Source organism: Lutra lutra, chromosome 4 (genome assembly GCF_902655055.1).
Source record: "Lutra lutra chromosome 4, mLutLut1.2, whole genome shotgun sequence".
NCBI lineage: Eukaryota > Metazoa > Chordata > Mammalia > Carnivora > Mustelidae > Lutra > Lutra lutra.
This window is the reverse complement of record NC_062281.1, coordinates 86,115,207-86,138,870: the sequence shown is the minus strand read 5'-3', so window position 1 is coordinate 86,138,870 and position 23,664 is coordinate 86,115,207. Positions and strand designations below refer to the sequence as shown.

General features: G+C 44.9%; 2 protein-coding genes across 2 annotated transcripts in view; one reads left to right on the top strand and one right to left on the bottom strand.

Moving 5' to 3' along the window:
• Positions 1-23,664, top strand: part of SPIDR (scaffold protein involved in DNA repair) — a 676,929-nt gene that overhangs the window by 66,656 nt on the left and 586,609 nt on the right. The gene's annotated exons all lie outside the window — the stretch shown is intronic.
• On the bottom strand, positions 13,140-18,706 carry LOC125096768 (60S ribosomal protein L37a-like). Its single transcript, XM_047723671.1, has 3 exons — positions 18,696-18,706; positions 13,741-13,744; positions 13,140-13,510 (listed from the first exon to the last, which is right to left on the bottom strand). The coding sequence occupies exon 3, from the start codon at positions 13,484-13,486 to the stop codon at positions 13,208-13,210; it is 279 nt and encodes a 92-aa protein (XP_047579627.1). The 5' UTR covers positions 13,487-13,510; positions 13,741-13,744; positions 18,696-18,706; the 3' UTR covers positions 13,140-13,207.

The following is a 23,664-nucleotide window of genomic DNA, read 5'->3' as shown; positions in this document are numbered from 1 at the left end:
CGAGCACTTTAGCCCCCACCCCAGGGATGGGTGGGTACCGCCAGCACATCTGGAGGGACAGCGTGTTTCAGAGAGACAGAGTCGTTTCACACAGGGGCCGGGAAGCCGAATGAGCCAGCGGGGCCCAATATTCAGAGCAACACCTTTCTACGGGAAAAGCGTCCTCCCCAAACAGCGTCAGTAAAGAGTGAGGCGTGGATGAGAGAGGAATTGGCCTGATTCCTGAGGGGCGAGCACGCGGGCTTAGGGCCTGGCCTGTGCCAGCTCAGTGCCTGGCGTCGTACACGGGAAGCTGTTTGCTACCTCAGAGTGTTTGTGTGAACGCCGGAGGTAAAGTCCCTCTGCCTCTTTGTGAGAAAAAAGTCAGTGTGGAATGCCAACACCCTCCCAAGCTTCACCTGAATGCTGTAGCCCTCCCCGGAGCTCTTAGGTTGAGACTCCGCAACTACCAACAAGAGCGCCCACCACCTTCCCCCTGAACCTGCCCTTCTGCCAATGTCTGTCTGCTGGAAGACAGGAGCATTTTGACCAGTGGGTGAGGAAGCAGGGGTAAGGGACCGTGAACGTCCCTCAGAGGCGTGCGTGGGCCTGGAAGGCAGCTTTCAGCAGACATCTTGATTCCAGAAGAGAGGACTCCGTGGGGCAACAAGAGGAAAGTGCTTGGTGCTTAAACCGGAGAAAGACGACACAGTGCAGAGATACGGTTTTTGAGCAACATGTCCTCCCCTGTGCTGTAAGCATATTCCCAAACCTGGGGTGGGGGCGCGAGAGTGCTATGTGCTCCACTTTGAAAAGCCAGTCTGGGTAGAGTGCGACTCACGGTTGATCCACTCAAGATACAGGGCAGGGCTGGAGGAGACAAGATGGTGGAGAAGTAGGAGGTGCTGTTTCAACTCTCCCCTAAAGTGAGCTGATTACCTACCTAAGAACTCTGATCACCCATGATATCTGCCTGAGATTAGAATTATACTCTTCTGGATCTCTACGTGGGCAGAAGATGCTAGTGGGCAGGTAAAGCGGTGGAAACATCGATTGGACTGATATCGAAAGACAAACAAGGGGGAGGAACCACCAGAAGTGACCCGTTGGAAAGCAATATCCCAATACAAAAGTGCCTGTGATTGGGGACCAGCATTAACTTGGAGTCTGGTTGAAAGCACTCAAAAAGAGTAAAGTTTCGTATGGGGAAATTGGGGGAATGGGCGGTTCAGGACAGTGGCTTAAGCCCACCTACTCAGGACAGCCACCGCTGGTGCTGAGCAAGAGAGAGTGCAGTGAAGAAGCCAGGTCTCGGTCCCTGAGCCGCCGCCTGTGAGGGTGAGGGAGCCTCTCCAGCCAGCAGAACCACAGCCTTTTGCACTCTGCACAGGCACAAGTGCGCTGTACGACCAGAGACTGAGTCGCCCTACACCCTCCCCTGAGAGAGATATACGTGCAGGCACCAGCCGGCCAGTGCTCTGTAGGACCTGGAGAGTCTGAGCACTCCCAGCCCAGGCCGGCATGAAAATCTCAGTGCACTATCTCTGCTTGGGTCCTCTCTGGTGGTCTGGACCTTCTGAGACAGCTGCAGCTAATATTTCTTGTGGTTTTGGGTACAAGCAGGAATTCCTGTGACCCCAGAGACTGTGACTGGGAATGTTCTCTGCCAGAGGCAGAGGGGGAATTTGTGTGCTCTGAGCACCCAGAGGGGAAGAAAGTGAGGCTTGTTCAGAGGAGGTCTGGGTGCAGCTTGCTTTCCTCTAAACCTCCAAAAACTGCCAAAAGCTGCCAAGGGAAGAGAAAACAAACAAACAAAAAAACCTGCAGAGAACAAAAGCCTGAAAAACCGGTTTCCTCAGAGCCCAGCCCCTTAATGGGGGCAGGAGGACTTAACTCTAGTAACAGGCCCTGAAAACCATGCGGCCCCCTACCCTAGAAAGCCAGCCAAAAAAAAAAAAAAAAAAAAAAAACAAGAGCACAACCACCACTACTTCATAGATAGAAGTTTTATGTTTAAATCGTTCCCACTATTCTGGTTCTTTTCATTTCTTTTAATATATAACTTTTTAAACTATTTACCATCACAGATATTCAGTACATCAAATTCCATAATGACCTTTTAATCTGAACTTTTTGATACATATACCTGTGTTTTTCTTTTGCTTTTCTACTTTTTATTTTATTTTATTTTATTTTTTCTTTTTAAATATTCATAGAGATAAGCTTCAAAGTAATCCCCTTCCCCAGTCAATGTTACCCCTATAGATAAACCAGTTTTAATCCCCCTTGATCTCAGGAAAGTTGAGTCCTTTAACAAAGATACAAGATACATCCAAGAAGAATCAAAATATCCTTCCTCACCCACACTGAGAATTTATAACCACTCTCTCATCTTTTCTTCTGTCAGTGTTTCTGTGTATTTATTCTTGTCCTGGTAGTATATAAACCTTATACTTCAGTTTCTTTTTGACAAGGTTCTTTGATTTACTTATTTATTTATTGCCTCTTGTCATCTATTTTTGTCAGTGTTTTGTTTGTCTGTTTTTGTTTGTATACTTCATAAATCTTACCCTGGGGCCCATTTGGGCTGGGCCTTCTTTTTTATATCTATCTTTTTTCCTCTCTCTCTCTCTCTCTCTCTCTCTTTTTTTCTTTTTTTTTTTTTTTGGTGGGGACTCTCAATTGCTCAGAAGCGTTTCAGGGTGCACCTTGCCTGCACCGCAGTTGATACGTTCAGCTACACATCCGTTGAGCCATTTGTCACCAAAATGACTAGGAGGAATGCTCAACAGAAGAAAAATTCGGAGACTGGGCCCTCTCCATCAACTACTGGATATGGACATAGTATGTCGGAAAGGGAATTCAGGCGAACAATTATCCAGGCAATAGCTAGGTTGGAGAAAGCCTTGATGATGAAATGAATTGTTTAGTGCAGAAGCAAAAGCCACCAGGGATGTTAAGAATGTTCTCAATGAGTTTCAATCTATCTAAATTCTCTAAAAGCTAGGTAACTGAGGCAGAAGATAGAAGTAGTGATCTGGATGACAAAGAGACAGAGAAAAAGGATCAGGAGGAAGCCTGGAACAAACAGCTTAGAAGCCATGAAAACAGAATTAGGGAAATAAATGATGCATGAAACTTTCCAACGTCAAAATTATTGAAATCCTGAGGGGGAGGAGAAAGAAAGAAGACGAGAATATAGTGGAAAAATTCTCCATGAAAATTTTCCCAATCGAAAATGAAACCAGCGTTCATGTATTAGAGGCAGAATGGTCTCCCCCAAGATCTAGATCTGGAAAGATTCAAGACACCTGATTGTGAAAATGATGAATCATAATTGTAGATAGGAGCTCTTGAAAGCAGCTAGGGGGAAATTCCTTATGTACAGAGGAAAGCCCATCAGAATAACGTCAGATCTGTCCACAGAAACTGGCAAGCCAGAAAGGGTGGCAAGACATATTCAGGGCACTAAATGAGAAGAACATGCAGCCAAGAATACTTTATCCAGCAAGACTGACATTCAAAATGGATGGAGAGATAAAGAGCTTCCAAGACCGCAAGTTTAAAAGAGTATGTTATCACCAAGCAACACTGCAGGAAATATTAGGGGGGGGTTCTATAAAAGTGAAAAACCTAAGAATATCATTGAACAGAAATATATGGAGACAATCTCTAGAAACAAAGACTTCACAGGTAACACAATGTCAATAAAAATGTATCTCTCAATAATCACTCTCAACGTGAATGGCCTAAATGCAACCATAAAATGACACAGGGTTGCAGATTGGAAAAACGACAGGACCCATCCATATGTTGTCTACAAGAGACCCATTTTGAACCTAAGGATACATCCAAACTGAAAGTGTAGGATGGAGAAGCATCTTTCATGCCAAGCCTCAAAAGAAGGCTAGGGTAGTGATTCTCATATCAGATAAATTAGATTTTAAACTAAAGACTGGAGTCAGAGATACAGAAGGACACTACATCATCTTAAAGGGACTATCCACCAGGAAGATCTAACAGTTGTACTTATGCCCCCAATATGGGAGCAGCCAATTACATAAGAAACTGTTAATCGGATAAAGAGCCATATTCATATAAATACATTAATAGTAGTAGATCTTAATATGCTACTCTCAGTAATAGACAGATCATACAAGCAGAAAATCAATAAAGAAACAGCATTGAAGACACATTGGACCAGATGGACCTCATAGATATATACAGAACATTCCACCCTAAAACAACAGAACTCATTCTTCTCGAATGCACATGGAACCTTCTCCAGAATAGACCACATACTGGGTCACAAATCAGGGCTCAATTAATAACAAAAGATGAGATTATTCCCTGCATATTCTCAGATCACAATACTTTGAAACTAGCTCAACCACAAGGAAAAGTTTGGAAGGAATTCAACCACATGGAAGCTAAATTAAGAATTGATTAAGAATTAAGAATGCTTGGATCAACCAGGAAATCAAAGAAGAACTTAATTCATGGAAATCAATGAGAATGAAGACATTTCTGTCCAAACCTATGGGATACAGCAAAGAGGGTCCTAAGGGGGAAATACATAGCCATCCAAGTCTCCCTCAAAAAAATTGAAAAATCCAGAATACAACAGCTGTCTCTACACCTTAAAGAACTGGAGAATCAACACAAATTAAGCCACCTCCACACAGGAAGGGAAATAATCAAGATTTGAGCAGAGATCAATGAGATAGAAACTAGAGATACAGTAGAATACAACAATGAAACTAGAAGCTGGTTTTTGGAAAGAATCAATAAGATCAATAAACCATTGGCCAAACTAACCCAAAAGAAAAGAGAGAAGGCCCAAATTAATAAATTGAATGAAAAGGGGGAGATCCAACTAGCACCAAGGAAATAGAAACAATCATCAAAATTATTATCAACAGTTATATGCCAATAAGTTAAGCAACCTAGATGAAATGGATGCATTCCTGGAAAACTATAAACTTCCAAATTAAACCGGGAAGAAATTGACAACCTGAATAGACCAATATCTAGTAACAAGATTGAAGCAGTGATCAAAACTTGCCAAAAAAAGAGCCCAAGACCTGACAGATTCCCTGCGGAATTCTACCAACTTTCAAAGAAGAAATAACACCTATTCTCTTGAAGCTGTTTCAAAAATTTGAAGCAGAAGGCAAACTTCTGGACTCTTTTTATAAAGCCAGCATTACCCTGATCCCCAAACCAGGCAAAGACCCCACCAAAAAGGAGAATTTCAGACCAATATCCCTGATAAATATGGACGCTAAGATTCTCAACAGGATCCTAGCAAATGGGATCCAACAGCACATTAAAAAGATTATCCACCATGACCAGGTGGGATTCATCCCTGGATGGGATGAATGGTTGCAGTGGAGTGCAGTGGATGAATGGTTGGGAGCATGGTTGCAGTGAGAATAAAGAAATGGCACAGGACAGATAGCACCCTGCTTTGAAATATCTTTTGAGACCACTGTATCACCACCGGGGATTCATGAAAGCAAGGTGGGTGGGGTCCGTATGCTGCAGCAAGTACCCCACTCAGCTATGTGCGTGTGGTGTCTGTGTGTGTGTGAGTGTGTGTGTGTGTGTGTGTCTGGTGTGGACACGGAGGTTAAGTGGCATACGCCAAAGTCTCTGAGACAACCCTGTGAAAGAACCCTCTCCATTTCGCCCACGAGCCCTGCATGTTGCAGAGAGACGGGGAAGGAATAAGGAGGGTGCCACAGACTCCACTCTGAAGGCAACGCTGGAGGAGACCGTCCCTCCATAGGCTGACTTCTCCTTCCTCTGGAGAGAAGTGTTTCCAACGTGTGCTTGGCAGCCAAAGGAAGGGGTCATGTTCCTGAAACTGTGAAAGAGTGGCCTGAGAAGCAGCCCTTCCACCAGCCTCTTGCAGCCTGAAGACAGAAGCCTTCCCAAGCCTGTGTGAGGACTCATGGGGGAAGAGGCCCTGCACTTCTCTCAGAGAAAGGAGTGTGCAGGGAGCGCAGCTTTGGCAGACAGCTTCATTTGGGAAGAGAGGAATGTTTCCCACAGACGTTGGGGCAGCCTGAGGGAAGGGCCTACCTAAGGGGCTTCCCCAAGGGAAAGAAGGAGCACTGCCAAAGTATCAGTTTTCATTCACATCTCCTCCCCGGAAGTGGAAGCCTTTTCAGGACCGAGGCCAAGTGTGCTAAGGGCTCAACTCTGAGAAACATACCTGGGTACTGTGCAGCTAAAGGCTGGCAGCTGGCTGGAAGATACAAGTGCTGGGCAGACTTGTGTGTAGATGCTGCAGGGAAATGGAAACCAAGGGCGGCAGGAAGAATGGACCCTGGGCAGAAAGCCCTTGGCTTCTAACACTTTCCCAGGCGACGGCAGCCCATTGGGGGATTGTGGAAGCAAGGGCAAGTTCCGGGTAGTGCCGAGAGTACCCTGGTCAGCATGTGGAGGTGAGGGGAACCCAAGGTCTGTGCCATAGTCCTGCCCCCGAGCAACAACGCAGTGCAGGAACTGTCCTTTATGCGCACCTGTGCTCCATGTTCCTTAGAGGGACAAAGGCATAAAGAGAGTGCCTCAGACGCATGTCCCTGCAGCAATGCTACGGGGAGACTGATCCTCTGCACGGTTGCCTTCTCTCTCCTTGGGAGAGAATCCTATTGCAAACTGGGTGGGACCACGTAAGGAAAGGGCCCTTTCTCTTATTCTGAGAAACAACGCCACCAACAACTCCCAAGACCAGCCCTTCCGCCAATGTCTTGCTGCCTGAAGACAGAAGCATTTTGCACAGCGAGTGAGGGAGGAAGAAAGCGCCTTGCAAGTCCCTCAGAGGCATGAGTGGGTCTGGAAGGCAGCTTTCAGCAGACATCTTGTTTCAAGAAGAGAGGACCCTTTTTCAGACTGCAAGGGGCAGCAGGAGGAAAGCTCCTGGTGCTTAAACTGGAGAAAGATGACACAGTGCAGAGATACTGTTTTTCAAGTAACATGGCCTCCCCTGATGCTAGAAGCTTTTCCTCAAACCTTGGGGGGGTTGGTGGGTAGCAAGAATGCTACGTGCTCCACTTTGAGAAGCCAGTATGGGGCAGTGCAACTCCCAGTTGACCCCTGGCTTCTGGAAGTTAGAACCCTGTTCAGAGCTCTGTGGAGGCTCAAAGTAAACCGAAGTGAAGAACGAAGAAATGGCACGGGACAGACAGTGCCCTGCTTTGAAATGTCTTTCCAGACTACTGTATCACGACTGGGGGTTTGTGAAAGCAAGGAGGGTGGGGTCCATATGCTGAAGCGAGTACCCCACTCAGCTATGTGTGTGTTTGGACACATAGGTTAAGTGGTTTATGCCGAAACAGGAGAGACAACCCTGTGGAGGAACCGTCTCCATCTCGCCCACCAGCCCTGCATGTTGCAGAACGGAGGGGGAAGTCAGAAGGAGCGTGCCACAAAGTGTACTCTGTGAAGCAATGGTGGCAGAGACCTTCCCTGGTTAGAACAGGGCCTCCATCGAAGGCTTTCCGTGTCTTCACGACGCTGAGCCTACTTGGGTAAGGGCCTTCTGCTCTACCCTGAGCCACAAATCTGTGTGGAATGCAAGCCTGCACTCACACCCTGTTTGACACAGACAGCCGCTGCAGCATTTTCTAAGTAGGCACAGAAGCCTAAGAGATGTGTCCGACACTGAACCCCCAGGAACCACTGTGGGGAAAGGGTGCCCCAAAGAACATCTTTGTCATCCCCAAAGGGAGAAGCGTTTGGAGTAGGAGGTGTAGCGGTGTAAGGCAAAAGGCCCATGTACTTCGGTTCGAGGAAACGGTCTGTACAGATGGTTTCTTGTTTCTGGAAGGCGGAGGTCCGTTTTCGATGGGAAGAAGAACGCCGACAGAAAATGCCCTCTGCTTCCTTACCTGTGAGAAATCACTCGGTGCCCACGGTGGCTACCAGACGTCTGCGAGGAAGTCCCACATGAAAGCGCCATACACTTCCCTCCAAGAGAGGAGCCTGAAGGGAGACCTTCTCTCACGATGACCTCTTCTTTCCTGAAGACAGAAAGATGCTCAGTGGCCTGCGGGGAACCAGAAGGAAAAGGACCCCACTCTTAACATCTGAGAAACTCTGAGAGAACTCACCCTTATCTCGGGCCTCAGAGCACGGTCCCACGCTGGCATGGGATCGACTCCTATCATCTCCCCGACCACAACCCTGACAGTATCCCTGGTGGTGAAACTGACTGGGCCCCAACCCATGTTCTGAGGGTGTGATGGAGCTGACGCCCCTGACCGTTGCCAGACAAATCAGTGAGGAGCACTGGAGGGAATCAGACAAGTACAAGGTTCTGTAGCAAGGGGCTCGGAATGCCCAAAGACATTGCTGCTGACCACGATGTAGTGATAAGCCTATGCTTCAGCAACACTAGGAGCATCTCCCTGAGTCCAAATTGGAAGGCACTCACTCATCCTACTGGTTTCTCTCAAGCAAACCTTAGGGTCCTTCTTGGCACTTGTCAGTGAGGTGCCTTCTACCTCCCGGGTTCTCACTCTTTTTTTTTTTTTTTTTAAAGATTTTATTTATTTATTTGACAGAAATCACAAGTAGGCAGAGCGAGGAAGAAGCAGGCTCCCTGCTGAGCAGAGAGCCCGATGCGGGGCTCGATCCCAGGACCCTGAGATCACGACCCGAGCCGAAGGCAGAGGCCTAACCCTCTGAGCCCCCAGGCGCCCCCCGGGTTCTCACTCTTAACCATTAGCTTGGCTCTGGCCCTTCAGGGACCTGAACACTGAGTCCGAGAATCGAAGGGATTCGTAACACAGGCCTAGTGGAATGAGTTCTCCAGAGGTACAGAAGCGAGGCAGCCACAGGCAAGTGCCAGAGCGGAGCTGTTGGCATGTTTCCAGTGCAAACCTGAACGTTGACCCCAACATGACCCTACACTGGGGACCCCACCACCCTAATCCTGAGTTGCACACTAAGGCTCACCTCTACTCAGGCTGCGGGCAGGTGTCATGCTCCATTTGCGGAGTCTCATCACAATTACCAGACCCTAATTCAAAACGTAGGCTGGGCTGTGGATCTGAATGTGGCAGAACCCTTTTTTAAGGGCACCAGGAAATGACTCCTGAACCCACGCCTCACTCGTCCTTAAGGACCATGTCAGGAAACAGTTGGGCCTGTACCCCCCATGTGCTGCAGGACCAGAGAGTTCCAGGCACTAACCTGAAATTTAGCCACAGTAGGAGCCATCCCTCCCCACAAAACCTGCTGCTAAAGTATGAGCCTCACCCTAATGACTCTTTGATGCTAGGTGCTTCTCCTCTGGTGTCTTAAGGACCAGCACGTAAATGCTTTGGGTGGATGGAGGGGTGACATGTCCAGAACCATAGTAGTGAAGGAAAAGGTATTTTGGACACCTGGAACAATGTCACGCTATGCAGCCACGAACAAAGAAGGACACTCTGGTGCTAGGAACACCCAAGGAGGTTTCTTAACATGAGACTAAGGATGGGTTTTGGGACCCATGACTGGTGCAGAACAAATCCTGCAAGAAAACAAAAGAAAGCCTGAACACATGCAACGTCAACGGAGGAGCTACGAGCATGACCCAGAAGCCACCCTGTCCCTCGAACACAACGTGGGCTCCTCTCAAAACAAAAGCTCATCTTGCGCAGCACCCCGGAACCTCAGCTTCACTTCCAGTCCTTGGGCCGGTCTCCACACTCACAGTGGACACACGCTTCCAGCTGTGAGATGGACCACAAAACCTAGCTACGAGAGGACTGGCGGTGGAAAGGAACATGCCAGAAAAAGAGCCCTGAGGGGGTACTGCGTTTGACTCCCATCACCGACTGCCGCACAGTTCCTCAGGAAACAGCAGGAGAGCAAGCCACAGGCAGCCATGGCTGTTGCTGCCTGAGACCACGCCCTGAGGGAGCATTGATTTGGCTCAGCAAACCTAGGTGGGGTCATCCCCCAGGAACAGAGAAGGAAAGAAGGCCACTTCCAAAGGCCGCATATGGCTGGACAGCAGGCTCCAAGCCCCTCACCTGGAACTCCGCCCCAGCAGGAGCCTCCCTCCCAGTGGCCACACCGGACCCTGGAGACCCCCATGCAGCCCTCCCGAGAGAACTCTGCGCCACCATGCAGGTGGCCCTGAACAACTGCGGGGCCATGACACCAACTCAAGACTGGGCTGGGGCCCTGACCAAAGCCCATCCAGAGTTGTGAGGTGACAACGGATGTTGGATCCCTAGGAGAGGCCATGCTAAACAGGCAAGAGCACTGAAGGAAACCATGCGACGAGCAAACCCTGGCAGCGATTGCTGCTGACCATGATTCCAGGGAAGGTTGCTCTATAAACTTCAGGAACACAAGGAGCATCTCTCTCCCCGAGGCCACACTGGAACGCAGATGGTCACGCTCCTGCTAGGACTCCACTCACACCTCGAGGCACGTCTCCCCGCTGCCAGGGATGAGCTGCTTATTGTCGCCGGGATTCTCACCCTACCTTGGGGCAGGGCCATTTCTTTCCCAGGACCTTATATGCAAACCTCAAGAATGACAGGCTTTGGAACACAAGGGGGACACTGCACAACTGTCGAAGAAGGCCAAAACAACCCATCCCGCGTGCCACCACCAGGGTGGGGTTCAGAGAGTGATGCTAGCCAAAACCCTACCCCTTGGGCCACCACAAGGCCTGAGGGAACCTGAGGCCACACCTTAACCATGCACCCCACCCTCCAGCTCACCCTCCATTCCGGCCTTTGGGATGGTCTCCACAGTGCCATGGGATGTACCCCTTCCATCGCCCTGGCTCGGAAAGGACTGTGCCCACAGCCTAGCCCCGAGGGAGCCCTGGATTTGGCTTACACAACCGATGCTATACTGAGTAGCTATGCTCAGGCCAGAACCCAGGAGGACACTGTGCCTCAGGTAGCCTCAGCAGCTGCTGCACCTCAGGTAGCCAAACAAAACCAGAAAAGCAGACCCAATGGTGTGCAGCCTCCAAGCCCAGCTTGAAGCCTGAGGCTTGCCCCCATGCCAGCACGCCCCTCAGCTGCAGGTCAGACCCTGCACTTCCATGCAATTGTGCCCTCAGGCTCTCGGGGCTCCAACTTCAACTCTCCCCCGGATGTGGCACCGACCACCCCGGAAGCCGATTGTTCCCGAGGCGACAATGGATTTGGGACACAGGATCAACAGCAGGTGTATAGGGCCAGGCTAAAGAAGGAAACTGGGCCCAACATCCATCCCTGCTGGGTGTTGCCCGTGTCCAATAGATTCTAATGAAGCCTCCCTCTGAAAGGAACACAGGGAGCAGCTCCTTGAGGCCAAATGGGAAGAAAGATGCTGAGCCTGAAGGCAGCCCTCATCTGAGGCCTCAAGGCCCTTCTGCGTGCAGCCTTCTGATCCATGCCTCCCATCTCCCTGATTCTTACCCTACCCCTTGCCATGGCACTGGCCCTCCCTCGACGGGAGTCCTCAGCATGAGGAACGATGGGAATTGGGACCCAAGCCTGGCACAGGACCCATCCTCCCAGAAAGCAAGAAGGAATCCGTTCCTCTGGGGAACCACCACGGTGGAGCTCAAAGAATGGTGCTGATGCCACTCTGCCCCACGAGGGCAGGGTGAGCTTGTCCTTGAGGCCACACCTCAGCCAAGCGCTGCACCCTCCAGCTCTCCCTCCCTTCAGGCCTCTGCTCTCAGAGTGCATCCACCCTCACAGTAGACCCATGCTTCCTGCTCCAGGGGATGAGACGAATCCCAGAGCGGCTGTGGTAGGGAGTGTACCGGAAACAGAGCCCCCAGAGGGTATGGCATTTGACTCACCTCAGGGAGGAAGGTTGTCCCTCAGGAACACGACAAGGAAACCAGCCACCTGCAGCCACGGCTGCTGCTGCCTATGACCCAGCTCTGAGGGAGCATGGATTTGGCTCACCTAAGCTACGCTTCATCATCATTCAGGCCCAGAGAAGGAAAGTGTGCCACTTGCAACCACCTTGTATGGCTGGACAACAGCCCCACACCTGAAACTGTGCCACACTGGGAGTCTCCGCCTGAGGCCAAAGCCGACTCCAGAGTTTCACTTTCCCTAGGGCATTCCTTTCATCCTTCTCGAAAAGATTGTACACTTCCATGCAGTTGGCCCCTAACAATGACGGCACTAGGGCCCCAAGGAGAGCCCCAGCTGTGGCCATCCCCAAAGCTGAAACCCTATCTGTGAGGCGACCCTGGATATTGGATACCTGGGGAAGGCCCTGCAAAAGAGGCTAGATCGAAGAAGGAAAGCTTGGCACTTGCAACCCTGGTGGATGCTGTGGCTATCCACGAGTCTAGGGAAGACATTACACAGCAGGAAGTCAAAGAGCAATTTGCTGAGGCCAAACTAGAATTCAGATGCTCACACTAATGCCAGCCCTCGACTCCCACCTCAGGGCCCTTCTGTGTACAGCCGTCTGATCCACGCCTCCCGTCTCCCCAAGTCTCACCCTGAGCCTTGCTTGCCATGGCACCTGCCCTCCCTCCACTCCAATAGACAGTGTGAGGAAGGGCGGGATTTGGGACCCATGACCAGTGCAGGCCAATCCTCCAAGAAAGCAAAAGGAAGCCGAGCCTCAGGCAACCACAAGGGAGCAGCTACTAGCTTGTCTCAGAAGCCACACAGCCCCTCATCCACAGGGTGGGCCTGTCTCAAGACCAAAGCCTCATCTTGAGCTTCACCCTGAATCTTGCCCTCAATTCAGGCCTCAGGGCCAGGCTCCACACTCACAGTGGATATATGCTTCCAGCTGCAGGCTGGACCACAAAACCTAGCCATGAGAGACTGGCTGTGGAAAGGACTGTGCTGGAAAAGCAGAGCTCTGAGGGGGTCCTGCATTTTACTCACCTCACCGATGCTGCAGAATTCTTCAGGAATGGGGTAGGAAAGCAAGCCACATGCAGCCATGGCTGTTGGCACCTGAGACCTAGCTTTGAGGGAGCACGGATTTGGCTCACCTAACCTATGCTAGATCATCTGACAGGAACAGAGATGGAATGTGGGTCACTCTAGCCTGTACATTGTGCTTGAAGGTTGGTAGCACATACATAATTTTTGGCACAATATACTAGATTGTGTATTTCCTTATAGTTGTCTCCCCAACCTTCTTCCAGTCATAGTAGCCTTACCATTTTCTTTTTTAATTTTGTTACATAAATTAACCCATTTATTATAGGCTAGCAATGTTTCAAACGGTGGCGCTTCTACTGGTCTTTCAACTCCTTCAGTCTTCTGATGGCAGACTTTACTGTGACAGCAGAAGTGGTGTTGTAGGTCCAGGCACCACCAGCGACGGTTTTCATGCAGGAGCCACAATGCCAGATCCCCACAGCTTGTCTTTTCATCTTGGTTTTGCCACAGAAGGAGCAAGTGTACTTGGCGTGCTGGCTTATCTCAATCTTCTTCACCACCTTCCTGAGGGAGGCACCATAACGGGTCCTGTATTTGCCCACGATTCTGACCTTCTTGGTGCGTTTAGCCATGTCGCCTCAAACTAGGTCTGAGCCCCGAGAGGCGTAGCCTTACCATTTTTGAAGGCCTTAGCCAGCTATAGCTTCCTTTGCCCAGGAAAACAATAAAGCTATTTTTACTCATTATTCCAAACTCTATCTTTGTCTTATATTTTGGCTGTGAAGCACAAAGGTCAGTTTTCCACAGCACACTCAATCACTTAGGAGCATCAATTAACACTACAATGAGTTAGCATTACACATCTAGCTCTGTGGCTAATATTGCAGACACTGAAAACATATGCGGTGAGGATTTAAAGTAACTGATAATTTCTTACACTTGTGGGAATGAAAGATGGTCCACTCTCTTAGAAAAGCTAAACCACAGTTAAATATTTGCCAATCATGTGAACGGTTGTTCACATTCCTTTCTTAAGTATTTATACAATATGTCCACACAACAGTCTGCTCATGAATTTCACCATAACTTTACTCACAGTGGCTAAACCCTGGAAACTACAGAGATATCCATTAATAGGTAATGTACAGACAGAATATATTAATTTACTTAGCAACAAAAAAGCCTGAACTGGTGATCCATGTAGTAATAGGGATAGATTAAGAATCCTTAGGCTGCACTAGCTTCATTTGTATTCACATCTATGAAAATGTATTTGACTGTACAGTTTATCTTTTTTAATTTTTATTTTTTTGAGAAAACACTTAGACTGTGTTCTCTCCCTCTTACTCCACCAAAGGAGAAGAACAATCATCAGTGGCAACTGGCTATTTGGTTCTTGTATTTGGTTTGTTTGTTTAAAGATTTTAATTGAGAGAGAGAGAGCATGAGAGGAGAGAGGTGAGTGGGAGAAGCAGACTCCCTGCTGAGCAGGGAGTCTGATGTGGGACTTGATCTCGGGACTCCAATATCACAACCTGAGCCAAAGGCAGTTGTTTAACCAACTGAGCCACCCAGGCACCCATAATTGGCTGTTTGGAAAGAACACCTAAATCCAGCTTCAGGCTCAGGAGAGAGCACTCCTCTTCCTCCTCATGGTTTCAGGTACTCTACATGTTCAGAAAAACTTCTCTAGCAACAAACTGTAAAATGATCCTCGAACACAGTCTTTTTTTAAAACATAATACCTATTGAATTTATTTCATTATTTCTTATTATGTTCAGTTAGCCACCGTATAGTATATAATTAGTTTTTGATGTAGTGTTCAATGATTCATTAGTTAACTATAACACCCCATGCTCAAAGTATAGTCTTAATTGTACACTTTAAAGTAATGCAGGTTACTGTACATAAATTATACCTCAGTAGCATTCATGTAATCTACTGTATTTCTCCATATCAGCTGTGAGCATTTAGAAAATTAAATTTTCTTTTCTTTTTTTAAGATTTTATTTACTTATTTGACAGACAGAGATCACAAGTAGGCAGAGAGGCAGGCAGAGACAGGAGGAAGCAGGCTCCCTGCCAAGCAGAGAGCCTGATGTGGGGATCGATCCCAGGACCCTGGGATCATGACCTGAGCCGAAGGCAGAGGCTTTAACCCACTGAGCCACCCAGGTGCCCCAGAAAATTAAATTTTAAAAAAGTGGAAATGAGTGGTTGCATGGAGGTTCCTCAAAAAGTTGAAAATAGAGCTACCCTATGACCCAGCAATCGCACTACTGGGTATTTACCCTAAAGATACAACCGTGGTGATCCGAAGGGGCACATGCACCTGAATGTTTATAGCAGCAATGTCCACAATAGCCAAACTATGGAAGGAACCTAGATGACCATCAACAGATGAATGGATAAAGAAGATGTGGGGTGTGTGTGTGTGTGTGTGTGTATATATATATATATATATATATATATATATATATAATGGAATACTATGCAGCCATCAAAAGAAATGAAATCTTGCCATTTGCGACAACATGGATGGAACTAGAGGGTATTATGTTTACTGAAATAAGTCAATTGGAGAAAGACAACTATCATATGATCTCCCTGATATGAGGAAGTGGAGAGGCAACGTGGGGGGGTTGGGGGTAGGAAAAGGATAAATGAAACAAGATGGGATCGGGAGAGAGACAAACCATCAGAGACTCTTAATCTTACAAAACAAACTGAGGGTTGCTGGGGGGGTGGTTGGGAGAGGGTGGTGGGGTTATGGACATTGGGGAGGGTATGTACTATGGTGAGTGCTGTGAAGTGTGTAAACCTGGCGATTCACAGACCTGTACCCCTGGGGCTAAAAATACATTATATGTTTATAAAAAATTTTAAAGTGTTTTAAAAAGTGGAAATGAAATTCAGTAAACGCAATAGAGATTCATATCCACAATCATTAAATCCATAAGAATACATATAATGAAGACCCCTGAAAATTATTGCTGAGGCAAATCAAAGGAATGCTAAATAAATTTAAAAAAAAAAATATATATATATATCACATTCATAGATTAGAAGACTCAGTGTTGTTGGAATATCAAACCAGCATTATTCTGATTCATGCTGGATTAGGCATTTTAGTGGGAAATTCACAAGGTAGTTCTAAAATGTATATGGAAATCAAGGTACCTAGAATAGCCAAGAGAATTGTAGAAATTTACTGTATTTCAAAACTGATCTTACAGTTACAGTAAATAAGGCAATACATTATAGTGTAAGTAAATGTAAATGTAAATGTAAGTAATGTAAAATATATCAATATGAGAGAGTAGAGTGAGAAGTTTCCTCATGCACATATACAAGTTTTTCATTTTAATTTTATTTTTTCAATTATTTTTAAAAAGATTTTATTTATTTGAGGGAGAGACAGAAAAAGTGAGAGAGGACATGAGTGTGGTGAGGGGCAGAGGGAGAAACAGACTCCCTGCTCAGCAGGGAGTCTATGCAGGGCTCAATTCCAGGACTCTGGGATCATGACCTGAGCTGAAGGCAGATGTTTAACCAACTGAGCCACCCAGGCACCCCAATTTTTCAATTATTTTGTTTTTAAGTAATCTTTACACACAACATGGGGCTCAAACCCACAACTCTGAAATCAAGTCACATGCTCCACCTATTGAGCCAACCAGACACCCCTCAGTTATTTGATATTTTAAATAAAGTCACAAGTACACATCATTAGAATGAAAGACTTTCCCTAAAAATAACTGGAATGAATGAATATCTATATTAAAATAAGTTAATATTAAAACTTACTTCACACCATACATTGATGTTAGTTGGAGTTGGGAAGCTAAAATTATAAAGTTTTGGAAGAAAAGTAAAAATATGTTCATGATCAAGGCATAGGCAAAGATTTCTTAGACATAACACTAAGGCACTCACCATAGATGAAAAATTGATTAAACTGGATTTTATAAAATATTAAACCTTCAGCTTATCATAAATTACTATTGAAAAAGTGAAAAGATAATCCATTGTCCAGGAATAATTACTTACAATACCTGTAGCTAACAACAATCTTACCCACAATATATAAAGAACTTACACAAATCACATAGAAAATTATAAAAACCTAGTTTATTAATGAAGAGAAGGCTTGAAAAGGCATTTCATAAAAGAAGGTATCCAAATTCCTAGTAAGATTTGAAAACCAAACTGAGAACACCAGGTATGTGGGAATGTAGAGAAACTGAAATTGGCCTGTATTTGGCGGGAAATGTAAAATGATGCAACTACTTTGCAAAAGTCTGTACCAGTTTCTATTCTTTGGCCAAGCGTTTTATTCCTAGGTGTATGTACCTAGGAGAAACAAGTGGATGCCTCCACAAAAAAACAATTCATAGAGCCACCTAGGTGATTCATTCCATTTATTGAAGGACTCTAAAATCTCAGCTCAGGTCTTGATCTCAGGGTCATGAGTTCAAGCCCCATTTCGGGCTCCACACTGGGTGCAGAGCAAAAATTTATACATGGTTCTTCATAGTTACTTTATGCAGAATATTTCAAAAATAGAACTGTCCACCAGAAAATTGGATAATCAAATTGTGCTGTAATCACAAAACAATATTTCTTGGCAACATAAAGACCAAATGACTGACATGTAGCTAATTTAGGATTGACTCTCAAAGTCAGCTATCCAGTGGAAAAAAACATGGAACAAAAGAAAACATACTGCATCATTCCATTTATAGGAAGTGTAAGAATAAGCAAAATTAGTCTATGGTGAGAATTCAGAATGTGTTTATGTTTGAAGATGGATACTGACTGGCAAGTAACAAAACAGAACTTTGGGGGGTGGAGGAAGATGTTCTACATCTTGATCTAGATGGTGATTACACAATACATACATATGTTAAATTCATTGAGCTGTATGCTTGATTTTTGTGCATTTTGCTCTATGTAAATTCTACCCCAATAAAGAACTGTTAGAATTAAAAAAGAGATGATAAAGCCTAAAAGAATGTAACAAATGACAGGGAATGTGTAACAAATACCGAACATGTAAAGAATAAGAATCCCAAAGCAATAGAATAGAATGAACACTAAAAAGCATAATTTAGTGACAAAAAGGTAGTGAAAATTGACAGTTCAAATAGTATTAAAAATGACATCTTGCTGCCTGGGAAAAGCCCTCCAGAGCAACAAACACTGAGCCTCCAGCAAAAGTGCTGTTATTCACTTTGATATATGGGTACAATGGGTAGTGAAGATATAGATAGATTTGGATATAGAAGATTTAGATGGGGGTGACAGTTTCACAACTTTTGAGTAGACTAAGAAAATCACTGTACTAACACAAAAATTTTATGGGTTTTATGATATATTCATTATGTTATAAATAATAAATAATAATAATAATAAAGCAATATGTCTTTACAAATGCCCATGCCCTGTATTTTTATTAAGCACTGTGTCTCTCATTAATAGTCAGTTGTCAGAATATGATACTATTAACCTGTTCCAAAGATATTTTTCAAATATAAAAATTTAATCCAAGAGGTTTTGGGCAAAATGAGGTATAGGCAAAGGAAGAATAAGAGTGAATTGGAAAATGTGAGAAGGAGGCCTGGGGTAGAGAGGGACTCTACCTGGCTCCAGCACATACAGCAAGGGGACCATGGTCCAGTTATAAACTCTCCCTGTGCCTTGGTTTCTTCTTCTGCAAACCAGGAAAAAGTAATGCTTTCTTCATAAGTTGATTGTGAAGACTAGAAGTCCTAATACATATGAAATCATCACTATAAAGATCTGTAAGGGACATCCATGATATCAGGGAGTCCCCAAACTGACTAAACGCCTGAATTTAATAAGTAGCTTCCAGGCCCACTGAATCAGAATTGCTAGAAACCATGACTTCAAACTTGTACTAATTCTCTCAGGCTATTCTTATAATGATCAATTTATGAGTAGGAAACACTGAGTCATATAACTTTAAAACAGAAAAGTAGAAATAACAGAATAAAGATATTTTTGACCCAGTCTCTAAGCCAGAGGGAAAACTGTGGAGGACTCCCTAACTGAAGGAGACCTGGCCCATCTGACCCCATTTTACCTTCCTCCAGCTTACTGCAGAGATACAAATACTGGAAGATGTATGCCTAAAGCACCTGACAGTCCACCTTGAAAACTGTCACAGCCCTACCTTCTAAGTCAACACTGCTTTGAATGGAAATGAAATTTACCTGGTTTTGCTCATTGATGGACCAGTCTTCTCCAAGTTTCTTGCCTTACAAAACTAAATCCTCTTTGTCATATTGCCATTAATTCAAACCTCAACAGAGATGCTGAAGTAAGACAGTCTTATAAATAATCTAGCTACCTCATTAGAAACCAGAAAGTTCAGCACAGTTCAGCCCAATTAATTATAGTCAGTGAGACTTCAGACACCCCAATTAAAGGGAAATTATCCATTCCCATTATTTGACATCATGCCAACTTCAGTGAGGGGGGAAAATAGCTACCAATTCCAAAGGACAGATAGATTGTTCTTGCCTCCAGACTGTACTGACACCTGACATCCATAACCATTTCAGGGAGACTTTGGAGGAGCCCAACCATCAACCAGAAATGGTTTAGTGGAATGAAGAGGGGCTCTAAGAAGCAAAGTCACATCACATAAAGGAGGACTAAATGGGACAAATGCAGGATAAAGGTGTTTCTCTTACTGTTCCAAAACTGAAAACAAACTTGCTCTTATCATGGTTTTTTTTTTTCTAATTTTTTCTATTTTTAGTCTGGCCAAAAAATTATTTCAATGTTTCTCTTCAGGTTTCCTACTTTTTATGGACAATAATAGTACCTCAATGATTACGATAAAAATAAAATGCCAAAGTATATGTACAATGCTTAGCAAACATTACACACGCACACACTGAAATAGTGGTCATCAAAAAGAATGACATCTTGCCATTTGCGATGATATGGAAGGAACTAGAGGGTATTATACTAAGCAAAATAAGTCAGTCAGAGAAAGACAAATACCATATCACTCATATGTGTAATTTAAGAAACAAACAGATGAACATAGGGGAAGAGAATAAAAAATAAAATGAGATGAAAACAGAGTGGGAGGCAAACCGTAAGAGAACTCTAGGAAACATAGTGAAAGTTTGCTGGAAGGGAGGTTGGTGGGGGGTGGGGGACGGGGTAATTGGGTGACGGGCATTAAGGAGTGCTGGCTGTTATATGCAACTGATGAATCACTAAATTCTACCCCTAAAACTAAAATAAAATAAAATCCTAGTAGAGAACATAGGTAGTAACCTCTTTGGTATTGGCTGTAGGAAATTGTTTCTAAGGTATGTCTCCCAAGGTAAGGGCAACAGAGCAAAAATAAATTATTGGGGCTTCATCAAAATGAAAACCTTCTGCACATTGAAGGAAACAAACAATTAAAAGGCAACTTTTTAGATAGAAGAAGATATTTGCAAATGAATTATCTAGTGAAGGCTAATATCCAAAATACATTAAGAGCACTCAAAAAAACCCAAATAATCCAGTCTATAAAGTAGGTAAAAAAAAAAAAAATCATGAATAGACTTCTTTCCAAAGAAGACATCCAAATGATCAACAGACCCGTGGAAAGATGCTCAACATCACTCATCATCAGGGAAATACAAATCCAAAGTACAAGGGGATATCACCTCTCTCCCATCAGAATGGCTAAAATTAACAACACAGGAAATAAGAGGTCTTGACAAGAATGTGGAAAAAGGGGAACCCACTTACCCTGGGAATGGTGGAAATGCAAACTGGTTCAACCACACTGGAAAACATTGTTGAAATTTCTCAAACAGTTAAAAATGGAACTATCCTATGACTCAGCAATTGCACCTCTAGATACTTACACAACGTTTACAAAACTATAGACTCAAAGGGGCACATGCACCCTGATGTTTATAGCAGGCTTATCAACGATAGCCAAACCATGGAATGCACTCAACTGTCCATCTGTTGGGGAATGGATAAAGGAGTTCTGACATATATAGATATGTATATATAGTTGTGACATATGGAGCTAGAGTGTTGTGTTAATGAAATAAGTCAAAGAAAGACAAATAACATACGACTTCTTTCTGATGCAGAATTTAAGAAACAAAACAGATGAACACGTGGAAAAAGAAAGGGAGAGAGAAGCAAACCATGAGACACTCAGTAACAGAGAACAAATAGGGTAGATGGAGGGAGCAAGGTGGGAGATGGTCTAAATGGGTGATTGGTGGGCATTTGGTGTATGAAAATGGGGTGTTATAGGTAGGTGAAGAATCACTAAATTCCACTCCTGAAACAAATGTTATACTAAATGTTAACTAATTAGAACTTAAATAAAAATCGAAATAACCAAGAAGAAACTTGGGAGTCTGGTCATGTTTTTGTGAGTTTGGGACCATGGGCCTACTCATAATTTGGCTTCAGCACTATCCTGACACCATGAGGCCTAGGGCATTTGACATTGCCTAGCAGAGAATGTTGGTGTGGAGGCGGTGGCATCCCTTTTGGCCTCATCTCTGGAGCAAATGGACATGAAGACACCTCCCCCAAATTTCCCATTCCTCTTTGAAATGTAGAACTTAACTCTTTTTGTAGCCATTTCCATGTTGTTGCATAATTTCTAAGTAGGCCTCATTCCCATCCAGGGGTGATAGGGCTCCCATATAGCCAACACCCAAGGGTTGGTGTCAAGTTCGCACTTGGATCCAGTGGTAAGGGAGAGTGATTAGTGTCTGATATCCCAAAAGAACACTGGCATTTGTGTTCCTTAGTACTTGCTTGGCCAGCTTGTGTAAATATAGTGCTCAATAACCAGTTTGCTTCCCCCCTCTCACTGATCCAGATGCCTTCATTACGAAGAGTAGATGAGCTGTGCATGTGCAGTATGCTCCAGGACCTGGTGAGTGGAGAAAAATGCCCTTTCAAGGCATACTGCACCAAGGTCCCATTCTAAACACTTGAGCATCAGTGGCAAGCACCCACATGGTATTGTTGAACCCCTGCTTTCTCTAGCCACCAGGGAGGCGGGTAGGGAAAACAGCCAAGTCCAGAAGCTTTCCCTCTCTTTCTGAGGGGAAAATGTAGGTCTCTTGCCAACCGTGTTCCCCTATTGTAAACAATTTAGCTCTTCTGGAGGTGGCCCGCTTGCCAGGAGATGGTGCAACTCCACTCACCACATTAGGCTATTCTCATCTCTCATAATGAATTTTAACCTTCTGTGTATCCATTTTCACTCTTTTAATCTTTTTTAGGGCTTATTTATTTATTAGCAAGAGAGGGATAAAGTGTGCACATGAGTTGAGGGAGGGGCAGAATGAGAGAATCTTCAAGTAGACTCCCCACTGAGCACAGAGCCAGATATGGGTCTCCATCTCACAACCCATGAGATTGTCACCTCAGCTGTAACCAAGGCTCGGATTCTTAACTCACTGAGCCAACCAGTTGCCCATACCCTTTTCTTTTTATCTGAAACTAGATTAATCCAAGGGACCATTCTGAGCCAGTGTCTCAGAACAATATCATCTGCTTTAAAGTGGGGACTCATGCAGAATTCTTAGGACTGTGGAATACATTGTGCCACAGGGCCCCTCAAAATTTGGTTTCAGAACAATCTAGACATCAGGAAACTTTAGCAGAAAATGTTTATGTGTAGGCCAAACTATAGAGTTTGGGTGGGATGTGACCTCATTCCTGGGGCAAGGGGAAACAAAATTAGTTCTCTTCTTCCCAGGGCCCCCCCAATTCCTGTGTGAAATGTACAACATGGATCTTCTTAGTAGGCATTCCCTTCATCTTCCATATTTCTAACTAGGTCTTTGCTCACATTCAGGGGTAATGGAGCTCTCACACAGCCATCATCTGAAGATTTTGATGAGTTCTCACTTTGTTGATGTGCTGAACGAGCATAATTGGTGTCTGATGTCCTCCCAAATTATGGCCCTCCTGTCCTTTTACAGTTGTTGCTAAAGGTACTGTGGTCAGTGCACTGATGATTAGCCATACAGTCACCATACACATGCCACTCTCACACCTGCATAAACCACCTACAAATACACATCCCACAGACTCCACAAACACAGCAGACACTCACACATTTCCATCACATGCCAGCAGCACAAACTATACATACACATGATGCACAACACATAGACAGCAGACACAGCACCAATACATCACACACACAGCACATGTACACCAAACACCTATACACTACACATATAGCACACCCAAATGAGACATATATCATACACACACCACTCATGCACAGAACACATACATATATACTGCACTCATACTTCACACATAAAACACACAGAATACACATATACCACACACACCACACCTATGCCACACACTTATAAACACATATACCACACAATAACGACACCCAGTGCACATACACAACATACACAATGCGTGTGCCACACACAAACCTCTCACACAACACACACCTATAACAGACATACAGAACACACACCAAATTCACTACACACACTCACCACGCAACATGCACAATGCATGCCACACACCTACTATACACACACCAGCCAAAAACCATACACAGAAGACACACCACACACACACACACATTTCATATACCTTATATTCAACACTGTCACACCAAAAAAACCAATATATTTAACACATATACATCACCAACACAGAACATAGATGTTACATAGGCACACACAGAAGGCACACACAGCCCATATTCTACAGAAACTCACACACAACACAGACACCACAATCATACCTCATAGATGA